This window comes from Ptychodera flava, chromosome 9, assembly GCF_041260155.1.
Source record: "Ptychodera flava strain L36383 chromosome 9, AS_Pfla_20210202, whole genome shotgun sequence".
Classification (NCBI taxonomy): Eukaryota; Metazoa; Hemichordata; class Enteropneusta; family Ptychoderidae; genus Ptychodera; species Ptychodera flava.
The window spans coordinates 4,942,357-4,962,638 of NC_091936.1; the positions used below are offsets into that span (position 1 = coordinate 4,942,357).

General features: G+C 38.0%; 1 protein-coding gene across 1 annotated transcript; it reads right to left on the reverse strand.

The window, feature by feature from the left end:
• Positions 1-1,739: 1,739 nt before the first annotated feature.
• On the reverse strand, positions 1,740-17,835 carry LOC139139825 (uncharacterized). The gene is made up of 9 exons (XM_070708762.1): positions 17,448-17,835; positions 15,266-15,313; positions 12,026-14,936; positions 9,625-9,952; positions 9,138-9,320; positions 6,818-7,227; positions 6,030-6,537; positions 5,353-5,410; positions 1,740-2,478 (listed from the first exon to the last, which is right to left on the reverse strand). The coding sequence occupies exons 1-9, from the start codon at positions 17,767-17,769 to the stop codon at positions 2,177-2,179; spliced, it is 5,070 nt and encodes a 1,689-aa protein (XP_070564863.1). The 5' UTR covers positions 17,770-17,835; the 3' UTR covers positions 1,740-2,176.
• Positions 17,836-20,282: the final 2,447 nt, after the last annotated feature.

A 20,282-nucleotide genomic window follows, 5' to 3' on the forward strand; every position in this document is an offset into this window, starting at 1 on the left:
AAATTACATATTCAAGGACGTTTTCTGAGTCTGCTTGTACTGTATTTGCTGCAGGAAGTGTTGGCCTACAAATATATCAAACCAAACTGCTGATTTATAGAATAGGTGTGATGACGTTTAACAGCAATATAACAATGTTCAATGTCAATTTCATTCAATATACACCACTCTTGATATTCCGACTAGCCAGCTTCTTGTGACTTTTCAAAAGTCTTGGACTTTTTATATTCACATCTAAGAGACTTGTTTTCATTGTATTGTTTCTTTATATAGCCAGGATTTTTCCATTTGAGTCGGCAATACAGGCACCGTGTTCCATGGTAAAGCTTGAAAATTATTCAGGAAATATAACATCTTTTCTTTCTTGTGATTTCCGTCTGATTTCTTGATCACATGAATGACCATGAGTGAACGTAACAGCTACTTAAGTAGACAAACGCGTTAACTTTTGATCATATTTTCATTATTTAAATGGACAAAAGCGTTAGCTATTAATAATACTTTCATTTCTTTTCTTCTAAAACTGACGTTTGCTTTTATATTCGTCTCCGTAACGTATTAGCCTCACCAACAAGAGCCAAGTTTTTTGACGAATGAATAGTAGTCCTGACTTAAGTTCGTTTGTGAATAATAACATTGAACAACACACGTACATACATGACCGTTGAACTTTGAATGAATAATCGTCACGCTATAAACTGACCGGATGGGCCTTTTATCTTTTGTAGATTCATTTTGACTAGCGATATCACAGACCACCTCTTACCGCATTCCTGGCCTCTTGAACTAAACCAGGCTGACATACAGCTGGTCGCAAGAGATAACATCATCGGTCTGATCTCCAGCTTGTTTGTGGAACGGTGTCGAAATTTGACCTTTGTGTCCTGAGAGCTAGTATAATACCTGTTGGGGGGGGGGGGCGTGCATATACATTTGGCTGCTGTTGTGATTTCAATGATGAAAGGGCTCGCTGTGACATGTACATATTCATGACTCATGTTTACATCATATTCAATAAATGTTTATCGAAGTTCTTGATTTGTATAATAAGGTTTTGAAGGCTGCAAGAAATCGTTAAGGAAACCTGGAACATACATAATATGCCACTTTTCATCGTACCTTTGATCAAACCACTAAGGTTCATTTCTAGATACAAATATTATTTTCATAAATAACACAATTTGAACTAATTTGGGATAATTGTCATTGAAGTAATGTCGGTTTAATCTGCAAATATAAGCTCATCTGCTTTTCTTTTCTTTTTAAGTTATACACTTGTTTTTGAGTAATTTGTAATATTGTAACATTCAGCTATAGGGCACCTAACACTTTTGAGAAGTTTGAATAATGTGAAGATCCAATTATCCCAAATTAGTTCCAATCGTGTTAAATATTGTTCTCATTATAATATGGATACACCAATGAAGGCAAATGAAACTGTGATATCATATGCATGGGAAATATCTTATTCAACAATGGTTTATTTTTTTGCATTAATAGTCAGTATTTCCAAGACCAGAAGTTTGCATTTGAGCCGGAATGCTGCCCCAAGTAAACCATTCGTGAATCTCCCTTAAAAGTGACCTGCTAACACTTTCTCTCCAAAACCCCTTTCACTGGTCAAATCGACGTCAATTTTCACCGTTAGAGCAAAAGTGGCAAATAATCTTCAAAAGTGATATCGTGTGAACAAAAAGGTCACGAATGTTTTAAAAACATGTAATGATCAGATAGATGAGTCTGGTAATAGTAACCACTATTTTATTACTGAAATCCAAACTTTCGAGACAAACATTTACATTACAAACCAACTTTGCTCCAGCTATATTAAAAAACAATCATAAACTCAAGTTTTCTCAGAAATCATGAGAAAGGTCCCATTCAGTAAACTCACGTGACAAGGGTCACAGTCGTGCAGGATGTGTCGACCTTTGTAGATATTTATAATTGCAACCACATACTTTCTTGATAGTATCACCTCTTAGTTTTATCAAGCTCATAATTTTCAAGATTTGTGTCGTGTAAGAAAACAACTCTAATTGTATGAGAAACTCATACAGACTTTACATAACAAATAGTGTCGTTGTAATACTGCCACTCTTGATTACAATAACCTGTTTTATTTTCTTTCACACTAATTTCAATAAAAACTAATAATTCAAACTCTTAATATCTATCAATGTGACATAGAGAGATGACTCCCGGGACGGCTTTGATGTTCCTTCATATATTCAGTCAAATCAATTCGGCCTGACCTTCTCAAGGCATTGCAAAGTTTGGAGATTTTATCGGCTGATCGTCGTTCACTGTTCCTCCAGGAGATCAGCATATCGAACACTTGATCTTCTACACTGTTTGGATTATCACGTTTTATTCTCTGTATTTTAGGTTGATCGAAACCAAGATATGCCCCGATCGTTTCGAAATCTGGACCAATCCTCTGAGAGAGATTTCGAAGGTTGTCTTCACTCATGGATCCTATAAGGCAAAATGAGAACGGAAAACTGATTGTCTTTCCATAATTTATTGACAATACACATTTATGCACGTTTATCCGTTTACCTACCGATTATAATAAATGAACCCATATACAACACACACACACACACACACACACACACACACACACACACATATATATATATATACAATATATATATATATATATATATATATATATATATATATATATATATATATATATATATATATATATATATATATAAGACGAATGTCTATCTGACACTGAAAGTTTTGACTGTCAGCATTCTCAGTTCTGTGATCCGAATCACAGGCATATTGTAACAGGGGATCTCAGGATTGTTGAAAATGCCAGGTTAAGGAAATTGTTATGCAAGGGACCTAATTTTAGGGAGCCAAGGACAGTGAACTATTCTCAGTGTGTTAGGTTTATTGAGTCATCTCTCAAGGACTTCATTCCATCCATGGCCGCCAAATATGATGTTGACATCACAACTTTCGATGAATGGAAAAGTAAGGTGATGGATGCGGTAAATGCAAATGTTCAAAAATTGAAGAAACGTAAAAAACCAAGGAAAACATCTCCAGTTCTTAAAGACCCTACGGCAGTCGCCTGTCTCGAAAACCTACACCGTAAATATGTTGTGGTACCAATAGATAAAGCTGCAAACAATATTGCATTTGTGTGCAAATCATTCTATATAAAGCGTCTCCTTACTGAAGTGGGTATCATGAACGGAGGGTCAGACACATACACAATATCAACAAAAGATGTGACATCTGTTATCACGAACAACATTGCAGTATGTGACAGATTTGGACTTAAAGTATCAGAGAAAGAACAAAAACTACCACTAATGTACTGGATGCCCAAGATGCATAAGAACCCATCCGGAGCTCGCTTTATTGTAGCATCAAGCACTTGCAGCACTAAACCGCTCAGTAAAGCGGTTTCTAGTGTCTTTAAATTAATTTTTGAACAAGTACACAGATTCCATCTAAAAAGTAAATTTTACAGCAACATCAAAACTTTCTGGGTTGTGAAAAATTATTTTCCAGTAATTGAAAAGTTGAACGTCATCAACACTAGGAAAAAGGCCAAATGCATCTCAACATTCGATTTCAGTACACTATACACCAAAATTGAACATAAGGACCTACTGAAAGAATTGTATAATGTAGTTGACTTTGTATTTGAGGGTGGAACTAAACGATATATTGATTTCTCTTTTTCTAAAGCATTTTGGCGCAAAGAGAAACAAAGCCTTTGTTTTTCTCAGGCATCACTAAAGTCTGCTATAAAACATCTCATAGTTGAAAGCTATTTCCAGATAGGCAACAGACTCCTTTTACAAAACACAGGCATTCCTATGGGTATTGATCCAGCACCATTTTGGGCAAATTTATATCTACACAGGCATGAGTGTAGATTCATGTCAAAACTCATTCATACCGATATAGCTCGTGCTCGGAAATTTCATGGATGCGCACATTTCATCGATGACATATGTCTTATAAATGATGGTGGAGAGTTTTGTAGATCATACGAGCAAATATAAATCCTGCAGAGCTCACGTTGAAGTGTGAGCATAATGGACAACATAATTACTACATTTCTCGGATTGGACATATCTATAGTAGATGGAATATTCGTCTATACACTCTTTGACAAGCGCGATGATTTAAGTTTTCTATAGTGCGAATGCCAGATCGCGAATGTAACATCTCTTCGTATATTTTCTATGTCAGAATATCTTCGCATTGCTCGCGCAACACTTAGAAGATTTTCTTCCAAAAGTTGCCAGCCTGTACAACAGGATGTTGTCTCAAGGAGGACAACAACCTAAAATCATCAGACAGTTTCACAAAGCTATGTCAAGATATCCTCATTTTTTTGAAAAATTCAATACAACACCGAATCGAAAGACATCATATATAACATCAGACTCAGAATAACTTAAGGTGTGGTGGTACCTGATCAGTACTGCTTGGGGAGCCAAGGCAGTTGACTGTATTGTTTTCAAATCCCCGAAACAGTCGCCTTGGTAAATAACTGATGAACACCTACGAGATTTTGATGATGTTATTTCTTTGCTGTATATTAATTGTTATAAACTAATCCTGCTGACATCATATCTTCATCATAGAGAACCCATAATGATCTATTGCTTGCACTTGCACGACGTTATCTTACATCATTGCTGTATTTATTTCCATCCGAGTGAATTTAAGTTGTTTAACTACTTTTGAATATATATATATACATACATACATACATACATACATACATACATACATACATACATACATACATACATACATACATACATACATACATACATACATACATATCATTTCGGAAAGCATAGCATTTGGTGAATACTGGCATTTATATTTTGCAATCATTGTTTGCATTACGATCACAGTTAAATAATCTCTAAAAATAGTTTTTCCTTCCCCTATACAAACGCTGCAGCGTTTCCGGTTGAAATTTGCATGATCAAAAGTCGTTGTATCAATATTGGAAAGTATGTCTGTGATATTTGTTCGAGGCTCTAGATCATTTTCCATGACACGAAATTTTTTCAGCTGGTTATTTATCAATGGTCTCGCACCTTGAGGAGGCCATAGCGAAAAAACTTGAACAGATGAAAGATATTTAGGGAACTCTTTTTGAGTTTATTATTCTTTAAATCGTCGGTGCTAATTTCATAGGAAGCACAGTAGCGTTTGTATAGGGGAAACTAAAAACCGGTTTTTAGCGGTTATTAAAATTATCTAACGGGGTCAAGAGTTTTTTGCTGAGATTTCAAAGTTCGGAATGGCCTAATACTTGCCCTGTAGATTCATTCATGTTAGTGTCTTAATTACCTTCAATTTTCACTGCAGTCTTACATGATGTCTTCGGCCTTGGCGGTCCCTGGTCCAGCTGCCGTTTTTTGAGAGAAAAACACAATTTGTGACCAACTTACCATGTAACATAAGAGAAAACATTTTGGGAAATGAATTGGAAGATGTTTATGCAGTAAATATGAGAGACAATATAACTACTGGGTCACCGTTACTTGGTGTATCAATAGACTCATGAATTTTTTAACAATGGCCACTTCAATGACAAAAAATGTTATTATGTTTGTTTTTGTTTGTTTGTTTTTACGGGGTTTTGGTACGTTTCTGTCCAGTGTGATGTTCATTCGCTTTCTCTTTTCTACGTCATTGATGCACAGTGATGAGATTGTCAATTTAGTCTGTACATGTGTAGACTGCATTTTATTGTTGACAAGTGAATTCTGGTCCGGACTAGAATTCAATTGTAAACATTAACAGTGCGTTTACACGTATAGACGTGATATGACAAACTAAATAGCGGGTGTTACAACACGATTTGGGGAGTTACAATTAACGATGTAATTAAACTGACAATGGGGACACTATTTGGTAGTTGCAATTAAGACACAAAAATAGGTCAAAAATCATCAAAAGATACAGCTATTTGCCCTCTAATAAAAGTAAATTATGATCCAACATTGTAACAGCAATAGTCTTACCTTGGGCAGGAATATCGGGAGCTTATCAAGGAATCTTTCGGTTTCTTTCACTTCCGCCTGGTCTGTGTTTGAATACATTATGTCAGATTCCTTGGCATAAAATTCTACTGTTCCAATATGGCTGTCGGAGGCGAAGTTGCGATACTGATTTACCTCTTTGATTCGGAATTCCAGTCTTGTGGGGCGCCCTCTGTAGAAAGTGAATTTCGTTTCTTCTTCGTCTACGCGACAAATGTTGCCATTGAATTTCATGCAGATTTCCTGTTCTTCCTGAAGCTCGATGATTTTGCTTGGATCAGGAGGACCAACAAAGCCGTGTTTCATTAGCCTTTCCACAGTCTGATAGCACTGATCTTCTTGAACGAGCTGAACCAACGCACGGTCTCTCTCGTATTCGTACTGGTGAAAGATGATGTTGACAAGAGATGTTTTTGTCAATCGCTCCAATGCAGCTGCGATCTTTGGTCGATGCATCTGACCTCCAGTTGGGGACATTATCAGCAACAACCTTTAAAAAATTGAATAAATACATTTGTAGTTTGTCATGAATTAATCGTGAAAGGCTAATACTACACTTACAATCTCAAAGAAGATTTCAAAACATTCTTTCTCCTAAATAATCGCACTGAATGACAAATAACTTTTGTAAGGAGATAGGCCCTAAGCGACATAACATCGTTAACAAATTATAATTGTCTAGACTTCATTTTCTCACAAAAACAAAATACATGAACTCAGTGAAAAAGCGTCCATATTGTCGTTCATATAGTATATTATTAAATTCTTACATATCTATTGGCTTCTCCAACTGAAATTCGATGACGTCATTCTTCAGTATGGCTGTATTAATAAGGTTACCAGAAAATTCCTTCCACGGTTCTTTTCCAGTTCGACCCATTACGTGGGGAACGTAATCTACTGCCTGACTGTCTTTGCTTCTGCTTCGTAACCCTGGTTCCATGGACGTAGAGGGCCTGCTTTGTTGCGATGGTGGTCTACCGTGGGCTGACGCTTTCTCTTTTTCTTCTTGTCGACTGGTGCTGTTCGGTAGAGGTATTCTAACCGTCATCGCTTTGTAGAATTTCGGTGATGAGAAGTAAGACACATAGACAATGGGACTGCAGGACTCTATATCGCCGTATCTGTCACAGATTCTATCTCTTAACTGTGCCACAGTAGTAGCGTCCACCATCTGCACCTGTAAAAGTGTTTTCCATTTGTTTTTGTTGTTGTTTTTTCAAACTTACAATAAATAGTTTGTGGACCGAAAGACGGGTATTTCAAATACATGGAAATATGATTTGAGCAGATTATAGTCTCAACTGAAGCACAAGTTAAAAGGTCAAGTCATTGTCTTATGTATACAATACTTTCGTTTCAGGTGATTATTATATGAAGCTTAGCATACATGTGGGTTGAGTGCGTGGTTGTAAAATGAACAAATGCACCTTGGGCTGCGTTCACAAATAACGATGGGGGAGGGGGCTGGAGGAATCGCGATTGAAATCTTATTTTTTTCAGATTCCCCCTCAATACCCTAATTTTAACTTTTCAAGTCCCCCTCAACTATCACAAGTCCGCATATTTGTAAAGGATGTGCATGCAGAAAAAATCACGTATTGCGGTGTTCCGCTCGCAGGTGTTCAACACTACCTTATATTAGCACTTTTTAAAGTCATATTCCTCAGACAAGTTCTTAAATTGATTCATTTTAAAGGCATCAGATAACTTTTTGGATTTGTCAGTCTAAGCCAACTTGAGTTAATCCAACTCTGGCAGGGTCAATTGATCCTGCCGAAAAGCACACAAAATGACGATCATGAGAGAGAAGGCAAATTGTGAATTCTGGCTAATTGTCATATTGTAAAAAACTGTGTACAGTGACCTACCGAAGATTTCTTTCAATAGTGTAAGACATATATGAATTAGATGCTACTCAAAATTGACAATACTGGAAGGCTAAAATATTCCATCAAATAAATGTTTTAATCTCTGAAATTTTGGGTGTAATAACGGCAAATTTGGTTAAAAAATAAATAATTCCATTTGTTCACATATTTTTTCATTTAGTCTTTACTGTTCAAAGTTTTACTTTTGTATTATTTTTATGACAAGAATGTGAAAATTTAGAAAATCAAGCATGGTGACCCCTTTTTTTCTTTAATATTTGATTATTCTCATATGCCAGACTTCAAAAATTCGCGATAACTTTTCAAGTCTCTGATCTTCCATGTGTTGCTCTCTGGCCTGTATGTTTCACTGTCATGAGTGTCATTTGACCCAAACTCTTCTTCAACTACCGTGTACATCATGTTGAACTGTCCAGTATTCAGCTTGCTATCACAGCCAGTGTATGTATGCCATGCATTTGTATCACTGACAACTGACTGTCAGTCTGGACTCTAATTAAATTCTCACCGAACACATATTTATACATACAGGCTTTGTCGACAAACTGAATATTGTGTGTTTGAGCATGCTCTAGGAAGACAACAGGAAACTGTAGTTGATATATTGCATAGAAATATTGCAAAAATCATCAACATTTGCAGCTTCTGCCCTGTTATTTATAGGCTTGTTTGTTTGTTTACGACAAATCACACATGTTTAGATTTTTTTGAGATAAAAGTCATTAAATGTAACAAAATGGTTCTAGATTATGTTAAACTTTTACAAACATTACAACAATTGGATGACATAAAAATGGTATTCATTTTTCATTGAATTACCTACACGAATTTGAATCGAAAATAGTAAAACATATTTAAAAAGGGAAACAACAAAATTTCAAGTCCCCCGAGGTAGAGCCCCCTCCCCCCTCTACTACCCCCAAAATTTCGAATCCCCCCTGAATTCCTCCAGCCCCCTAACCGTTTTTTATGAACGCATCCTTGGGAAATATTAATAGTTATCAGCAAACCACCGACCACGATGAATATATTTATGCTAATTACTTTAGGAACGGATGTCAAGTAAGAGCGCTATTTACTTTAATGTGGCAATGGGCAAGTTTGTACCGCCGCCATTCCAGTCTAAAATGGCGCTGGAAAGATGAGAGGGAAATATGAACGGGCAGCTGGTCGAAACAGACCCGCTGTGATAACTTACCTCAATGGAAACCTCTGTGGGTGACCGGAATGTCTGTACTGGATACGTGATACTCACTCGTCTTTCTACTGATGACGTCAGAGTACCGCCCCGTCGATCCATTCTCGCATGATCCCGTACCATCCGCGATATCGCAACAAAGGTGGAGAATTTGTTTATCCTCACTTCTGCAAAAGCTTTTCCCTGATAAAAGAGTATGAAATAATTTTGCTGTATTCTCCACAAGTGACCAAAGTTTCGCTAGCATTTTCAATGAAACTTCAAAATAAGTACTAGCCTGCCGTCCCTGCATCAGTCGCAATCTGTTTATTGAAACTCTCCCTCGTAAAACGTAAAAGCGAGGGAACATGCTCTCATTATCATCATCATCATCATCATCACCATCATCCCACTTCCACCACCACCACCACCACAACCACCACCACCACCACCATCATCATCATCATCATCATCATCATCATCATCATCAGTGAATTGGTGATCTCACCTTATATTCGTCAAAGGTTCGGTCCGTAGAATTAGTCGACATCAGTCTCCAGTTCTTACCAGTAGCGGTAGTCTTGACAACAATTTCCCTATCTCTACTGCGCAGTGACCCGTCGTATGGAATTGCGACCAATGCAAACTTAGAGAGTGTGATGTTCTGTGGTTCGAGTTTGACCACGTGACTGAACGGCATTTCTCTCATGCCTACGGCGCCCTTCAGAAGATGATCCTCTTCTGAACACACGATTTCTACACCGTCTAGCACACCGTGCGGAGCTCTTATTACACAGAGCAGCTGATCTTCATTCTCATCGTTCCCGATGTAACATCTAAGAAACAAAGAGAAAAGAAAGAGGTTAAAATATCTTCTACTTCTTGCACAGTGACGCAGTTCTTCTTAAAGAGGCACCCCCACTTGGTAACATTTTTAAAACACATTTTTTTAATGCCAACGGTCGATATTTGACGTGGCGACTCCGCGCGGATCATGAGATATCGATAAAAACATGTCATTTCCCGAGCGTATTTTTCACATCCCGAAGTTTTACGATCGTTTCTGGTTACGACCCGAAATCCCCCGAAAGTGTGTTGTTGTGCTGATTGACGATATTCTAGGGAGTCCAAAAACGTTCGAATGACGCAATTAATTTACTTCCTACTGCGAAGACTTTATATACATCATTATCAATGCCCTTACCTCAGGTATTTCTTTTTTAAAACTTCTCCTTAGTTTTTGTCGTTTTCATTATTCTAAATCAGTTGTATTAGATTTTTAAACAATACCACATAGATATCAGTTTTTACGTGTAAAATATTAGTTGCCTCTGATGACTACATTTTGTTGTCTGCCACACAGTTACGCGTGACTCGATACATAGCGGCTGCCGCGTGTGGTATGCGCGCATACCACGCGGTGGCCGCTATTTATCAACCGCACGTATCTGTGCTAGTCACCTATGCAAATTCTGGTGGAATCGGCAAACTTTGTTTTTCGTTTTTTCCCGAGTCAGTAAGACTCAGCTTTCTCCCACGGGACATGACCGATCACCGACGCGAGTGGTACTGCTGTGGCGTACAGAAGCGTCAGCGTAGACTCGTACTCCATAGCTTAGTTGACAATGGCCCCAGTGTCGAACGTTCTATGTTCGGAAGCTGAATTCAGGTGGGCCACCGGAACTCAAACTTTAACTTTTTTGAGGACATGTTTTTATCGATATCTCGCGATCCGCGCGCAGTCGTCATGTCAAATATCGACCGTTGGCATTAAAAAAATGTATCTTAAAAATGTTACCAAGTGGGAGTGCCTCTTTAAGATGAGTATTGCTACATTTTATCTTAAATTTAGATAAGTGAGAGTTTGGGTATTGCAAACTCAATTGCTTTTTACTTAATTGGTACTTTCGTTCGTATTTGTTTAAAACAGACAAATAGTCTACTTTGTTATATAAAATGTTGATCTTGTGTGCAAAATGAAATATTATTGTAGATGAACAAATTCAAGTCCAGAGTAGAAAGCAGTCGTCAACTTTAACATTAGGCATTATAAATATACAGCACTTTTACATGGTGGAAGATGTTTTCTAAAAACAGAATAAAAACAGTGGAAAATTCATCAAAAGTTAAAACTCGTGGAACTTTTAAGGTTTATCTATCTGTTTCGTTGTGGTTTAGTTTCCTGTCAGTTTTATTACAAGGATCTCTTTGTTTGAAGAATCAGTATGAGTATATCATTGAGCAATTTGACATCAACTCTTATGTATAGGATAAAGCCCGAGTACGAGGGCTCTTCTGGTATATAAAGTCCAACCCAATGATAAAATGTCGAGGCCGCAGGCCGAGACATTTTATCGTAGGGTTGGACTTTATATACCAGAAGAGCCCGAGTATGAGGGTTTTATCCGACTTAAAAACTATCGCCCCTAACTGATATATTTTCGTTTTCAATGTGTCTACGTCAACCGTCCCCTTTGTCGATGTAACATGTTTAGGATATGAATTAAAACTTTTATTTATGAAATAGCCTTCCAATGTAATGGAACATCCTATAAATGCCCTAGGGCACATTATATAAATGCCCTAGGGCACAGCAGATTTTGTGTTGCAGCTGGTTTCCGCTGTGTTACCAAATTTGAATATTGAAACGTACCAGATGTCTACAGAATATGACATGTTCACTTTTGATTGGACAGTACTTTACTACGGCGCTGTCATTCGTTTCTGGAATTTGGTGACCAAGGCTTTATGAGTAGATAAAAACACCCTGAATTGAGCACTCTGATTGGTCAATCAACATAGATGGTTTTATGTGTGATTCTAATCTACGTTTATCGTTTTTGCAACGGTTGGCGATAGTGTATGTAGGAATTATTGAATCCATTGCTTTGTCTTGAAATTGTAATTACCTTCTGCAATCCCACTTTTTGGGGTTTTTGTTGTCCATTTCACCAATACATTTATGGAGTCGTTTAGACAATTCATCTAGCTTTGAGATCGCACTTTTCATTTCCGTTGTACAACGTTTCACATCATCAGCCGCCTCATCAATTTCATCCGCTCCGTATTTTTCCTGCCTTGTCATTAGGTAGAGTTGGTCGATGGTTTTAGCACTGTTTTTCTGTGTCTTCACAGCGGCCTCCGTCTTTTCCTTGAAAACCTTCATCACCTCTAAGACGTGTTCTATAGCCTTCCTTGCTTCATCAGTGTCCCGTCCACAGTCATCCACCGCAGTGTTCGTCGTATCTATCGAATCAGTCGCGTCTTTACCCGCCTTACCGCACTCTTCTGCCATTTCTTTCGCCATCTGTAGAATCTCCCGAGCTCTTTCCACGGCTTGCGTTCGTTTTTGACTGTTTATCATCTTTTGAGCTTGGGCATTATACTTGTGACAGCTCTCAACTTCCGCTTCAACTTCGGACGTCAACTTCAAGATCTCCTCGGCAAGTTTTTCTAACTTTACTTCTTGCTCTCTCAACTCGCCCTCTGACAGATGTGAATCCAAGATAAGAGTTCGAGTACTGGTTAACGTCTCTGATGTACTGTCTGCTTCGACTCTGGCTTTTTCTGCTTTAGCTTTGGCTCTAGTACTTCCACTTTTCAGATTTTCTTTACCCTCATCATCTCCCAATCCAAAACTCTGCAATTCGTCTACGATACGGCTTGCTCGACTCGCCGTCTCTTCTGCAGCCCCAACGCACTTCAGCAACCATTCCATTGCGTCTTCTACCTTTTTAGCGCACCACGCGGCTTCTTGTCTCGCTTTTTTTGCAGCAAGTCCCGCCAAAAATTCAGCTATCACCTTTTTTATTTCTTCAGAAGTTGAGGTGACCAGCTCTCGATATTTTGTAACTTCTTGAAAATTGTCGGCGGACTTTGTACAGATATTTTGCATCTCTTCGTTGCTCTCTCGTCTCTTGTATTTATCTTCTGCCTCTTGGAGTATGTTTCCCGCCAATTCCATTAATTCTTTCGCTTTATTTGTGTTGTCTCTGCTACTCTTCTCCATCTTTTCAACTTGGCGGTAAATTTCAGGATTGACAGGCACCACGGAGCGATCGACGTCATTTTCATACTGGGACTGGGTCGCATTGCTGCCTCTTGTCGAACCCGGAACTGTGGTGGACGGTTTTCTGGAAGAGCCGCGATCTGGTATTTCCGGTTGTAAAATCATATTTACGATGGATGATCTTCTGGAAGTTTGCTTCGTGAGGGTTGAACCCTTTGTTCCATCGACAACACTAGATTTAATTCTTGTGGTGTCTTCCACTTCTCGTTTGAATGCATCGACGTCTTTACAGAGTCGTTTGTGTAACCTGTTTGCATGATCTACAGCAGAATGACATTCCTTGGCATGAGACCGAATTTTTTCTAGGGCCTTCTGTTTCTCCAAAATATCTGATGCAACTGTTAAAATGCCTTTACATTCCGCTATGGTGGTTCTGGTCTTACCAACTGCATTCTGGGATTCTTTCGTAAGAGAATGTACATTACTGACCAGTTCTTGCTCTACCTCGGAGGCAACGTGTTCTGTCTTAGCTTTCTCTAAGTTTCTAATACTTTCTTCCAGTTTTTTCGTCACTTTTTCTGTCTCTTTTGAAGACTTGGACAAACTTTCGCCCATTTTTTTCAGATCGTGTGCAAGTTTTGAGCTTTCATCCATGTCTTGCTTGATTACCTCGACCATTTTGTTGCATTCCAGGGCGGCTTCGTCTGATTTCTTTGCATCCTCCAGGAATCTAGGCAACGTCTCATCCGTCTCTTTAATCAGTTTCCAACTCTCGTCATTTTCCAGTTCTTTCTCAACAAGAATTTGGAGTTCATTCGCATGCTTCTGTACAACTTCGAACGCAGCGTCCCATTTATTTACGCTTGCGTCGACATCTTTGCTTAACTCAGTTACACTGAATACAGCAACTTGCAGATCACCAACAGAGCTTGTACTCTCCAACATGGATTTAATATCGTGGAATTTTGCTTGCAGGAGACTATTCTTGTCGCGCGTTGTCACTGATAAATCCTGCAATATTTCCCTGGCCTTGTTTATTTCCTGTAAAGCAGGTGAGAACTCCTCTTCTTCAAGATTACTCCCTCGAACTTTTGGTTCCAGCTCGTCGATTAACGAAGCACAGGATGTCATTCTCGTTTCTATATCCTCTGCAGAAAGTCTACATTTCTCCGCAAATTGCTCCGCTTCGTCAAACAGGCGTTTCTTCTTTTCCCTGTCCTCCTGGATGACACTTTTTGCTTTCTCAGTCAACGTCATCGCTTCATTTGCATCCCTCATCACTTTTTCCTCTGCATCTCTGACATCCTTCTTCAGAGCTGATACCCTTTCGAACGGATCACTGGCCTCGTTAAAAGTAAACGACTCTTGGGGCGTTCCCTTCACCTTATCGACTAAATTTTTGAGTTCATCACGTGACAGCCTAGCCTTTGTTGAGAATTCACCGATAGAACTTGCCAATTTGTCTGCATCTCCCAAATATTCATTAATTACTCCATCATCGGCCACTAATCTGGCGCCATCTTTTGCTTCAGAGATTTCTTTGTCAATTTCGTTTTCCTTTACTTTGATTTTCTCAACTATGGCCTCCATTTTATCTAACGTCTCTTTACCCTTATCCAACACGTCTTGCCTCTGTTGTTTGTAGAAATCAGTCAGTATCGACCCTACTTCAGATGCGGACATATCGACTATTTTAGTGACGGCAGACGCGGCTTCTGTGATTTTCTCGGCAGCGGCGAGACTTTGGTTACCTTCGGCGATCAAAGCGGACAAGACTTGGTCCATTTTATGAAGTTCTGCCAGAACCGTAGCTTTGAAAACCAAAAGATAAGAAAATGTCGAATACTTGATCCTTACGGAACGGTTGCAACAGAAAACAGATCAAACGGTGTTTATCTACTTTTTGAAATGTAGGACATATTTAATCGGAAAATTGAAAATTATTGTATTGTACAAAATAAAAACATGTTTGTTAAAACTTGTACGATTTGCTCTGTAACTTACGGGTAAAATCAAGATATTATATGTTGATGGAGAGGCTGAGATTCTACGGTAGGCCAAAGTAGATTGAAATTTTCGGGTGAGAATGGTTTGCTTGTAACCATAAAGTTGACATGACTCTTAAAGGTTAAACACTTACCTTCCGGAGATGAATTCTGTGACGTGTCGTCTGACTCATCCCATTTCTCTGTTTAAAAATTTAAAAAAGCGCAAATATGGGACAGTCAGCCAGACAGTACATTTCATGCTTGATGAGATTATTATAATCCTCAATATCGACTAGTTTTATATACGTCTTCCTTAAAGCAACTTTTAAAGTCTACTTGTCGCATTTGATAAGTTATTTTTATTCCCGGATCTAACATGGTTTTGAATTGTGTCGTATATTGTATGCTTATTAAACTTTACACATGCTCTACAATACAGTGATTTATTATGTCTCGGCTCGCAAACTGCCGCTTCGAATGCTGTAAAACATTTAAAACACAAAGAGTAGACATTTGATTATATATCAATGGCAATTATGAAGAATTTTTATTAATGAATTATTCATGTTAACTCTAATTTGTATTAATTTTATCCACATGCAACGCATGTATCAATCTGGTCTACTCGGTGAAAACTCTACATTATCCCGTAATATAATAATAATAATTTATTCATTTATAAAGCGACTAAATCCACACAAATAGTGTGATCAGAGACGCTGGGTAAAATACAATCAATTTTAAAAAGGTTACAAGAATTAAAAACAAAACAAAACAAAAAAATATAATGAATGAGTTCAGTTAAAAGCAGAATTAAAAAGAAATGTTTTAGACTTGATTAAAAACCTGGCAGTCTTGGGGAGCGACGAACCTAAATGTGGAAGATTGTTCCATAAAAAGGGGGCGGCAATACTGAACACACGGTCTCCGTAAGCGTGATGAGTTAATGAAAAGTCAATGTACATGAATTACCCGTGTTTTCCTTTGTTTTGGGGGTTTTTTTTGGGGGGGGGTTGTTTGTTTGTTTGTTTTTTCGTTTTTTGTTGTGTTATTCTTGACTACATTACACTGTATTTACAACGTCACTATCTACAGTTTAAGGACTGACTGTTAAAGCGAGACTGTCTATAGCACAGCATTGGCTGATTACTATCTTTTGCATTTTTTTTCAGTTCGGAACAACATGTTGTAACGCCAATCGAACTGACGTCTTTTCCTAAACGGACAGAAACAACAGTTAACCAAAATGCATATAAATCCTTGTACTAATGCAAAGTAAGTATATACCAAGCTGAGTGTTTAGCGGGGAGGTAGAGCGACATATGGAAGAGCGTACACTGCTTGAGGTGTAGCCTCTTGTATAGAAAGATGAACGCAGAAACTGTGGTCACACCGTACAATTTATATATAGACTGTAATTCGAGCTGTTTGTCACAATGGCTTTATCCAGGTGGAGTGATCGATTGACATGTATTATTTTCTAACTACTGTCCAGACAAATATCGCCTTGCAAATTAATGAAGTTACTGGGGGTAGAGTATTTCTCATGGACACTTTCAAATACTATTTTCGCTGCAGATTGAGATCACTTTCTTGGTTGTTGTCGACAAGTAAAGTTTGCCTTGTCCATCTGTTTATCAAGGCAACTGATGTGAAAGTCGAAATATTCAATAAGTTACTTTTTGCTGGTGCCTGCACTTTACTGCACTCAAAGCTATACCTTACGACATTAACTTACAATTGGATAGTTTCGTGTGTACACATCCGTTTATTTCGTGCGAACAAAGCTTAATGATCCACAAATTAAGGTCTATTGAAAATCACGCTCATCTTGAAATGAAAGACGTCGCCAGACTGACTATACGATTAATGGAAATGCATCTGTTAGCACTGTAAATTTGACATAACACTTAGGTACCTAGCTCTGTACAACGTTTGTGGATACAAATTGAAGCCTACGGGTGAAAATTTAAAGCAATCACCATAAATTACCAAAAGCAACTCTCTGCTGCCGAATCAATAGAATTGGGTTAACGTTTGCTTACAGTTGTCACATCTCACCTCGGTAAGTTTCGTTTCCACAAGTTTTATGTTGAACAGATAGACACTTTTCAAGTTGTTATCAGCTTGTGTGTTATTCCCATGCTACTCTACACACAATCTTGGTTCAAATACAGTCATGACATCACATCAAAGTCCTGTACATTCACTTAACACACTCATAAAAGTGCTTCTGAAGCGAACATTACCGAGTACGCTTTTGCTAAAGCCACACTTTAAAGAGGAAATCTACGTCTCTTAAAATCCTTCACAAAGACTAGTTTCATACATTACCCTGGAACTTTAATTCCCCTTTTCTTTGGTTGATGGTGTGTTGACTTGCTGACATAGCCTGGGTGATTTGTTTAATTGCCGTGGCTAAAGCCTGGCACATACTCGATGCGGTCCGCAATCCTGATTCCGAAATCTGTATGAGCTCTTGCGTGGTAACAAGGAGATTTTGCTCTCGACAGTCCTTGACAAACTCGGAGGATTTTTTCATCTTTTCACATTCAGCTATCAGCTCCTCCGACCATTTCATCAATTTTCCTTTGCAGGCGATGTTATCTCGCCGACTATCGTCTTCGTCATACAGAGGTTCCTCGCTCGGTGGCATTTTGAATTATCTGATGTGACCTGTTACTCGGTGTTTTCCTTTCTGAAGCCGATAAAACTTACTGCTCAGTATTCGCCGTCACTTACGGTCACTATGCGACCGATTCGCTTCAATGGAAGTCACAGACGCAAAATAGGGTGTTCTTACACTCTTACGTTCCCGCGCTTTCACGTGTGATTGACAAAACACAATGAAAAAGGTAACATAAACGTTTGAAAGTCAAGATACTATTTAAGGTTCTAATATATCACCTTTTTACGTTATAGAAAAAACGTCCCCTGTGTCTCACCAGGAAAGTGCCGGCGGTGTTTTGTTTACGACAACCAGTTGTTACTCTGTAGGTTTGATACGCTTGTTGGCAATAACTGGCTGCTACCTGAGCTTGTTTGCTTTGGGACTTGTCGTCCAGTTACCATGGTGCAGTAAAACAACCCAGAACAAACCTCCCTACATGCAATGTATACAACAATATTTTCTGTCGAACTATTTCCGTTTTAGATGACTTGTCTACAATATGAAATATCAGTCCCAATACGCATTATTTCGTATATATCCTTCCGTTATGTATTTGGCCTTGACATTTGAAACGCAAGATGTGTGTTACTGTTCGGTCGAATGATTGCCCTTTCTTGAGGACCTATAGAGGGCGGAATTTTCGAGGTGAACCTTTTCCCCTGATTGAAGTTATGGGGTAGACAATTTATCAGATGATAATTTCACTTAGTTTTACGAAGAATGTCTTATTCTGAATTCTTGAGGCCATACATGTATGTATAAATCAAAGGATGGACATCGACAGAATTAGATTCGCTTTACTGGATGGGTCATTGTTATCTATGGGAGGAAACATCGCGCACTAAGTACAGTGCACTCGCAGGGCAGTTGTTTTTTTCACACAGCACATAACATGGATTTCGTTAAAGAAAATGAAGAGTTGAACTTGAACGAGAGTGCCCTCGTTTGCTCTCGAATTTCTAGCGATAATAGTGTTAAATATCAACATTGATACTCTATTCAACCACATTGACCGAATAAATATTACTAAATTCGAACAACTAATATAAAATTTAAAATTTTATTTATTTATTAAACTTTTTGCAACAAGTACAGACAGGTTGAATTCTTACAATTAGAAATTTACACAATTTAAAAGGTGCACACTAAAAGTCATAAAAAGACAATAAGTGGTTCTAAAAGCACATACATATGAAAAGGAAAGCTATCTGTGATAATTGTAAAGAGCGTAGGGGATGATACTATTCTTAAACCTTTGTGTACGACACCTAGGAGTAGCATATTGTTTGGAGTGACGAGTCTTTTCGGTGGAGACTGGATTGATTAATAGTTCAACTTGTCAGTATCAATACAAATTTTATGAAAGAAAGAATGACATAACTTCTCTCTTCTCTGATGCAATGTGTTGCATTTATTTGTAATAGCTTCTTGGTAAGACTTCCCTGGATATATGATTCGAAATGCTCTCTTTTGAACTGATTCAAGAAGGGTGCTTTGGTCTGATGTGAGGCCATTATGCCATAAGGGACATGCATACTCGACCACGGGTCTTATGATTGACATTTAGTATGTTTGTAAATGATTTGTGCTCAACCTTGGTCTTTTGAAGAGGTTGAGAAAATACAGACATCTTGAAGCCTTGTTGTAAATGTAGTCAATATGATCAGACCAAGCTAGACAGTGTATCATTAATCATAAAACAGTGTATCGTTTATCATATCATAAAATACGTATTTGTACGATCAAAAATTGAAGCAAATGTTGATTTTTGCAATTGGAAACTGAGAGGGCAGAGAAAATTATACCACATATGTGATTAGGTTTTATTTGCATTCCAAGGCCACCGGCCCATATACAAAGGGGATAAATTAAGTATTAAAATACAAATAAATGTAAGCTACAAAGATGTGATAAGTACAGGAATAACATGTCAGTATATACTTTGTAATGCATACAAAGAGTTAATTTAAAACAGGTTTGACTTGATAACATGTCAGCAAATTTCAGCAATTCCACTAGCTCTTTCTCTAAGTTTAAGAGCTCTATAAACAAAATTACACAGACTGAGCATAACATCTGATTCATTTGATTTCATAGCATTAATAAATTTCTGAAAGTTTGGTTCCAAAAATAGGTCTGTAGGTAAGTATTTCAAACTCAGGTTGTTGTATAGAGGACATATTACAATAAAATGGTATTCGTCTTCGACAGTTTCTGTATTACAAATTGTACAATATCTATTTGTAGAAGCAACACCATGTCTTCTGCCTTCCTCTATCGCTAGAGGAAGCGCAGAAAAACGAAGACATGCTAATGCATGGCATGGCAATGCCATGCCATGTCTTCGTTGTTCTGCGTTGAAAATTATACCATAGATTAAATGTAGTTCCTATCTACAGTAAGTCATAAGTTCGGGGTGAAAGGAATAATGCCATTGTATGTGAGTAGAAAGCTTAGGACAAGTGATGGCTTTCTGCATTGTCCGTTGTATTCTTTCG

What these genes read in the sequence shown, in the direction of transcription:
- LOC139139825 (XM_070708762.1), bottom strand. Translation starts at nt 17,769, where the DNA reads ATGCCACCGAGCGAGGAACCTCTGTATGACGAAGACGATAGTCGGCGA. An exon ending in GAACCTTTGACGAATATAAG is followed by an intron (nt 9,321 to 9,624) that starts GTGAGATCACCA and finishes CTCTTTTATCAG; the next exon opens with GGAAAAGCTTTTGCAGAAGT. An exon ending in CCACAGAGGTTTCCATTGAG is followed by an intron (nt 7,228 to 9,137) that starts GTAAGTTATCAC and finishes ACACTTTTACAG; the next exon opens with GTGCAGATGGTGGACGCTAC.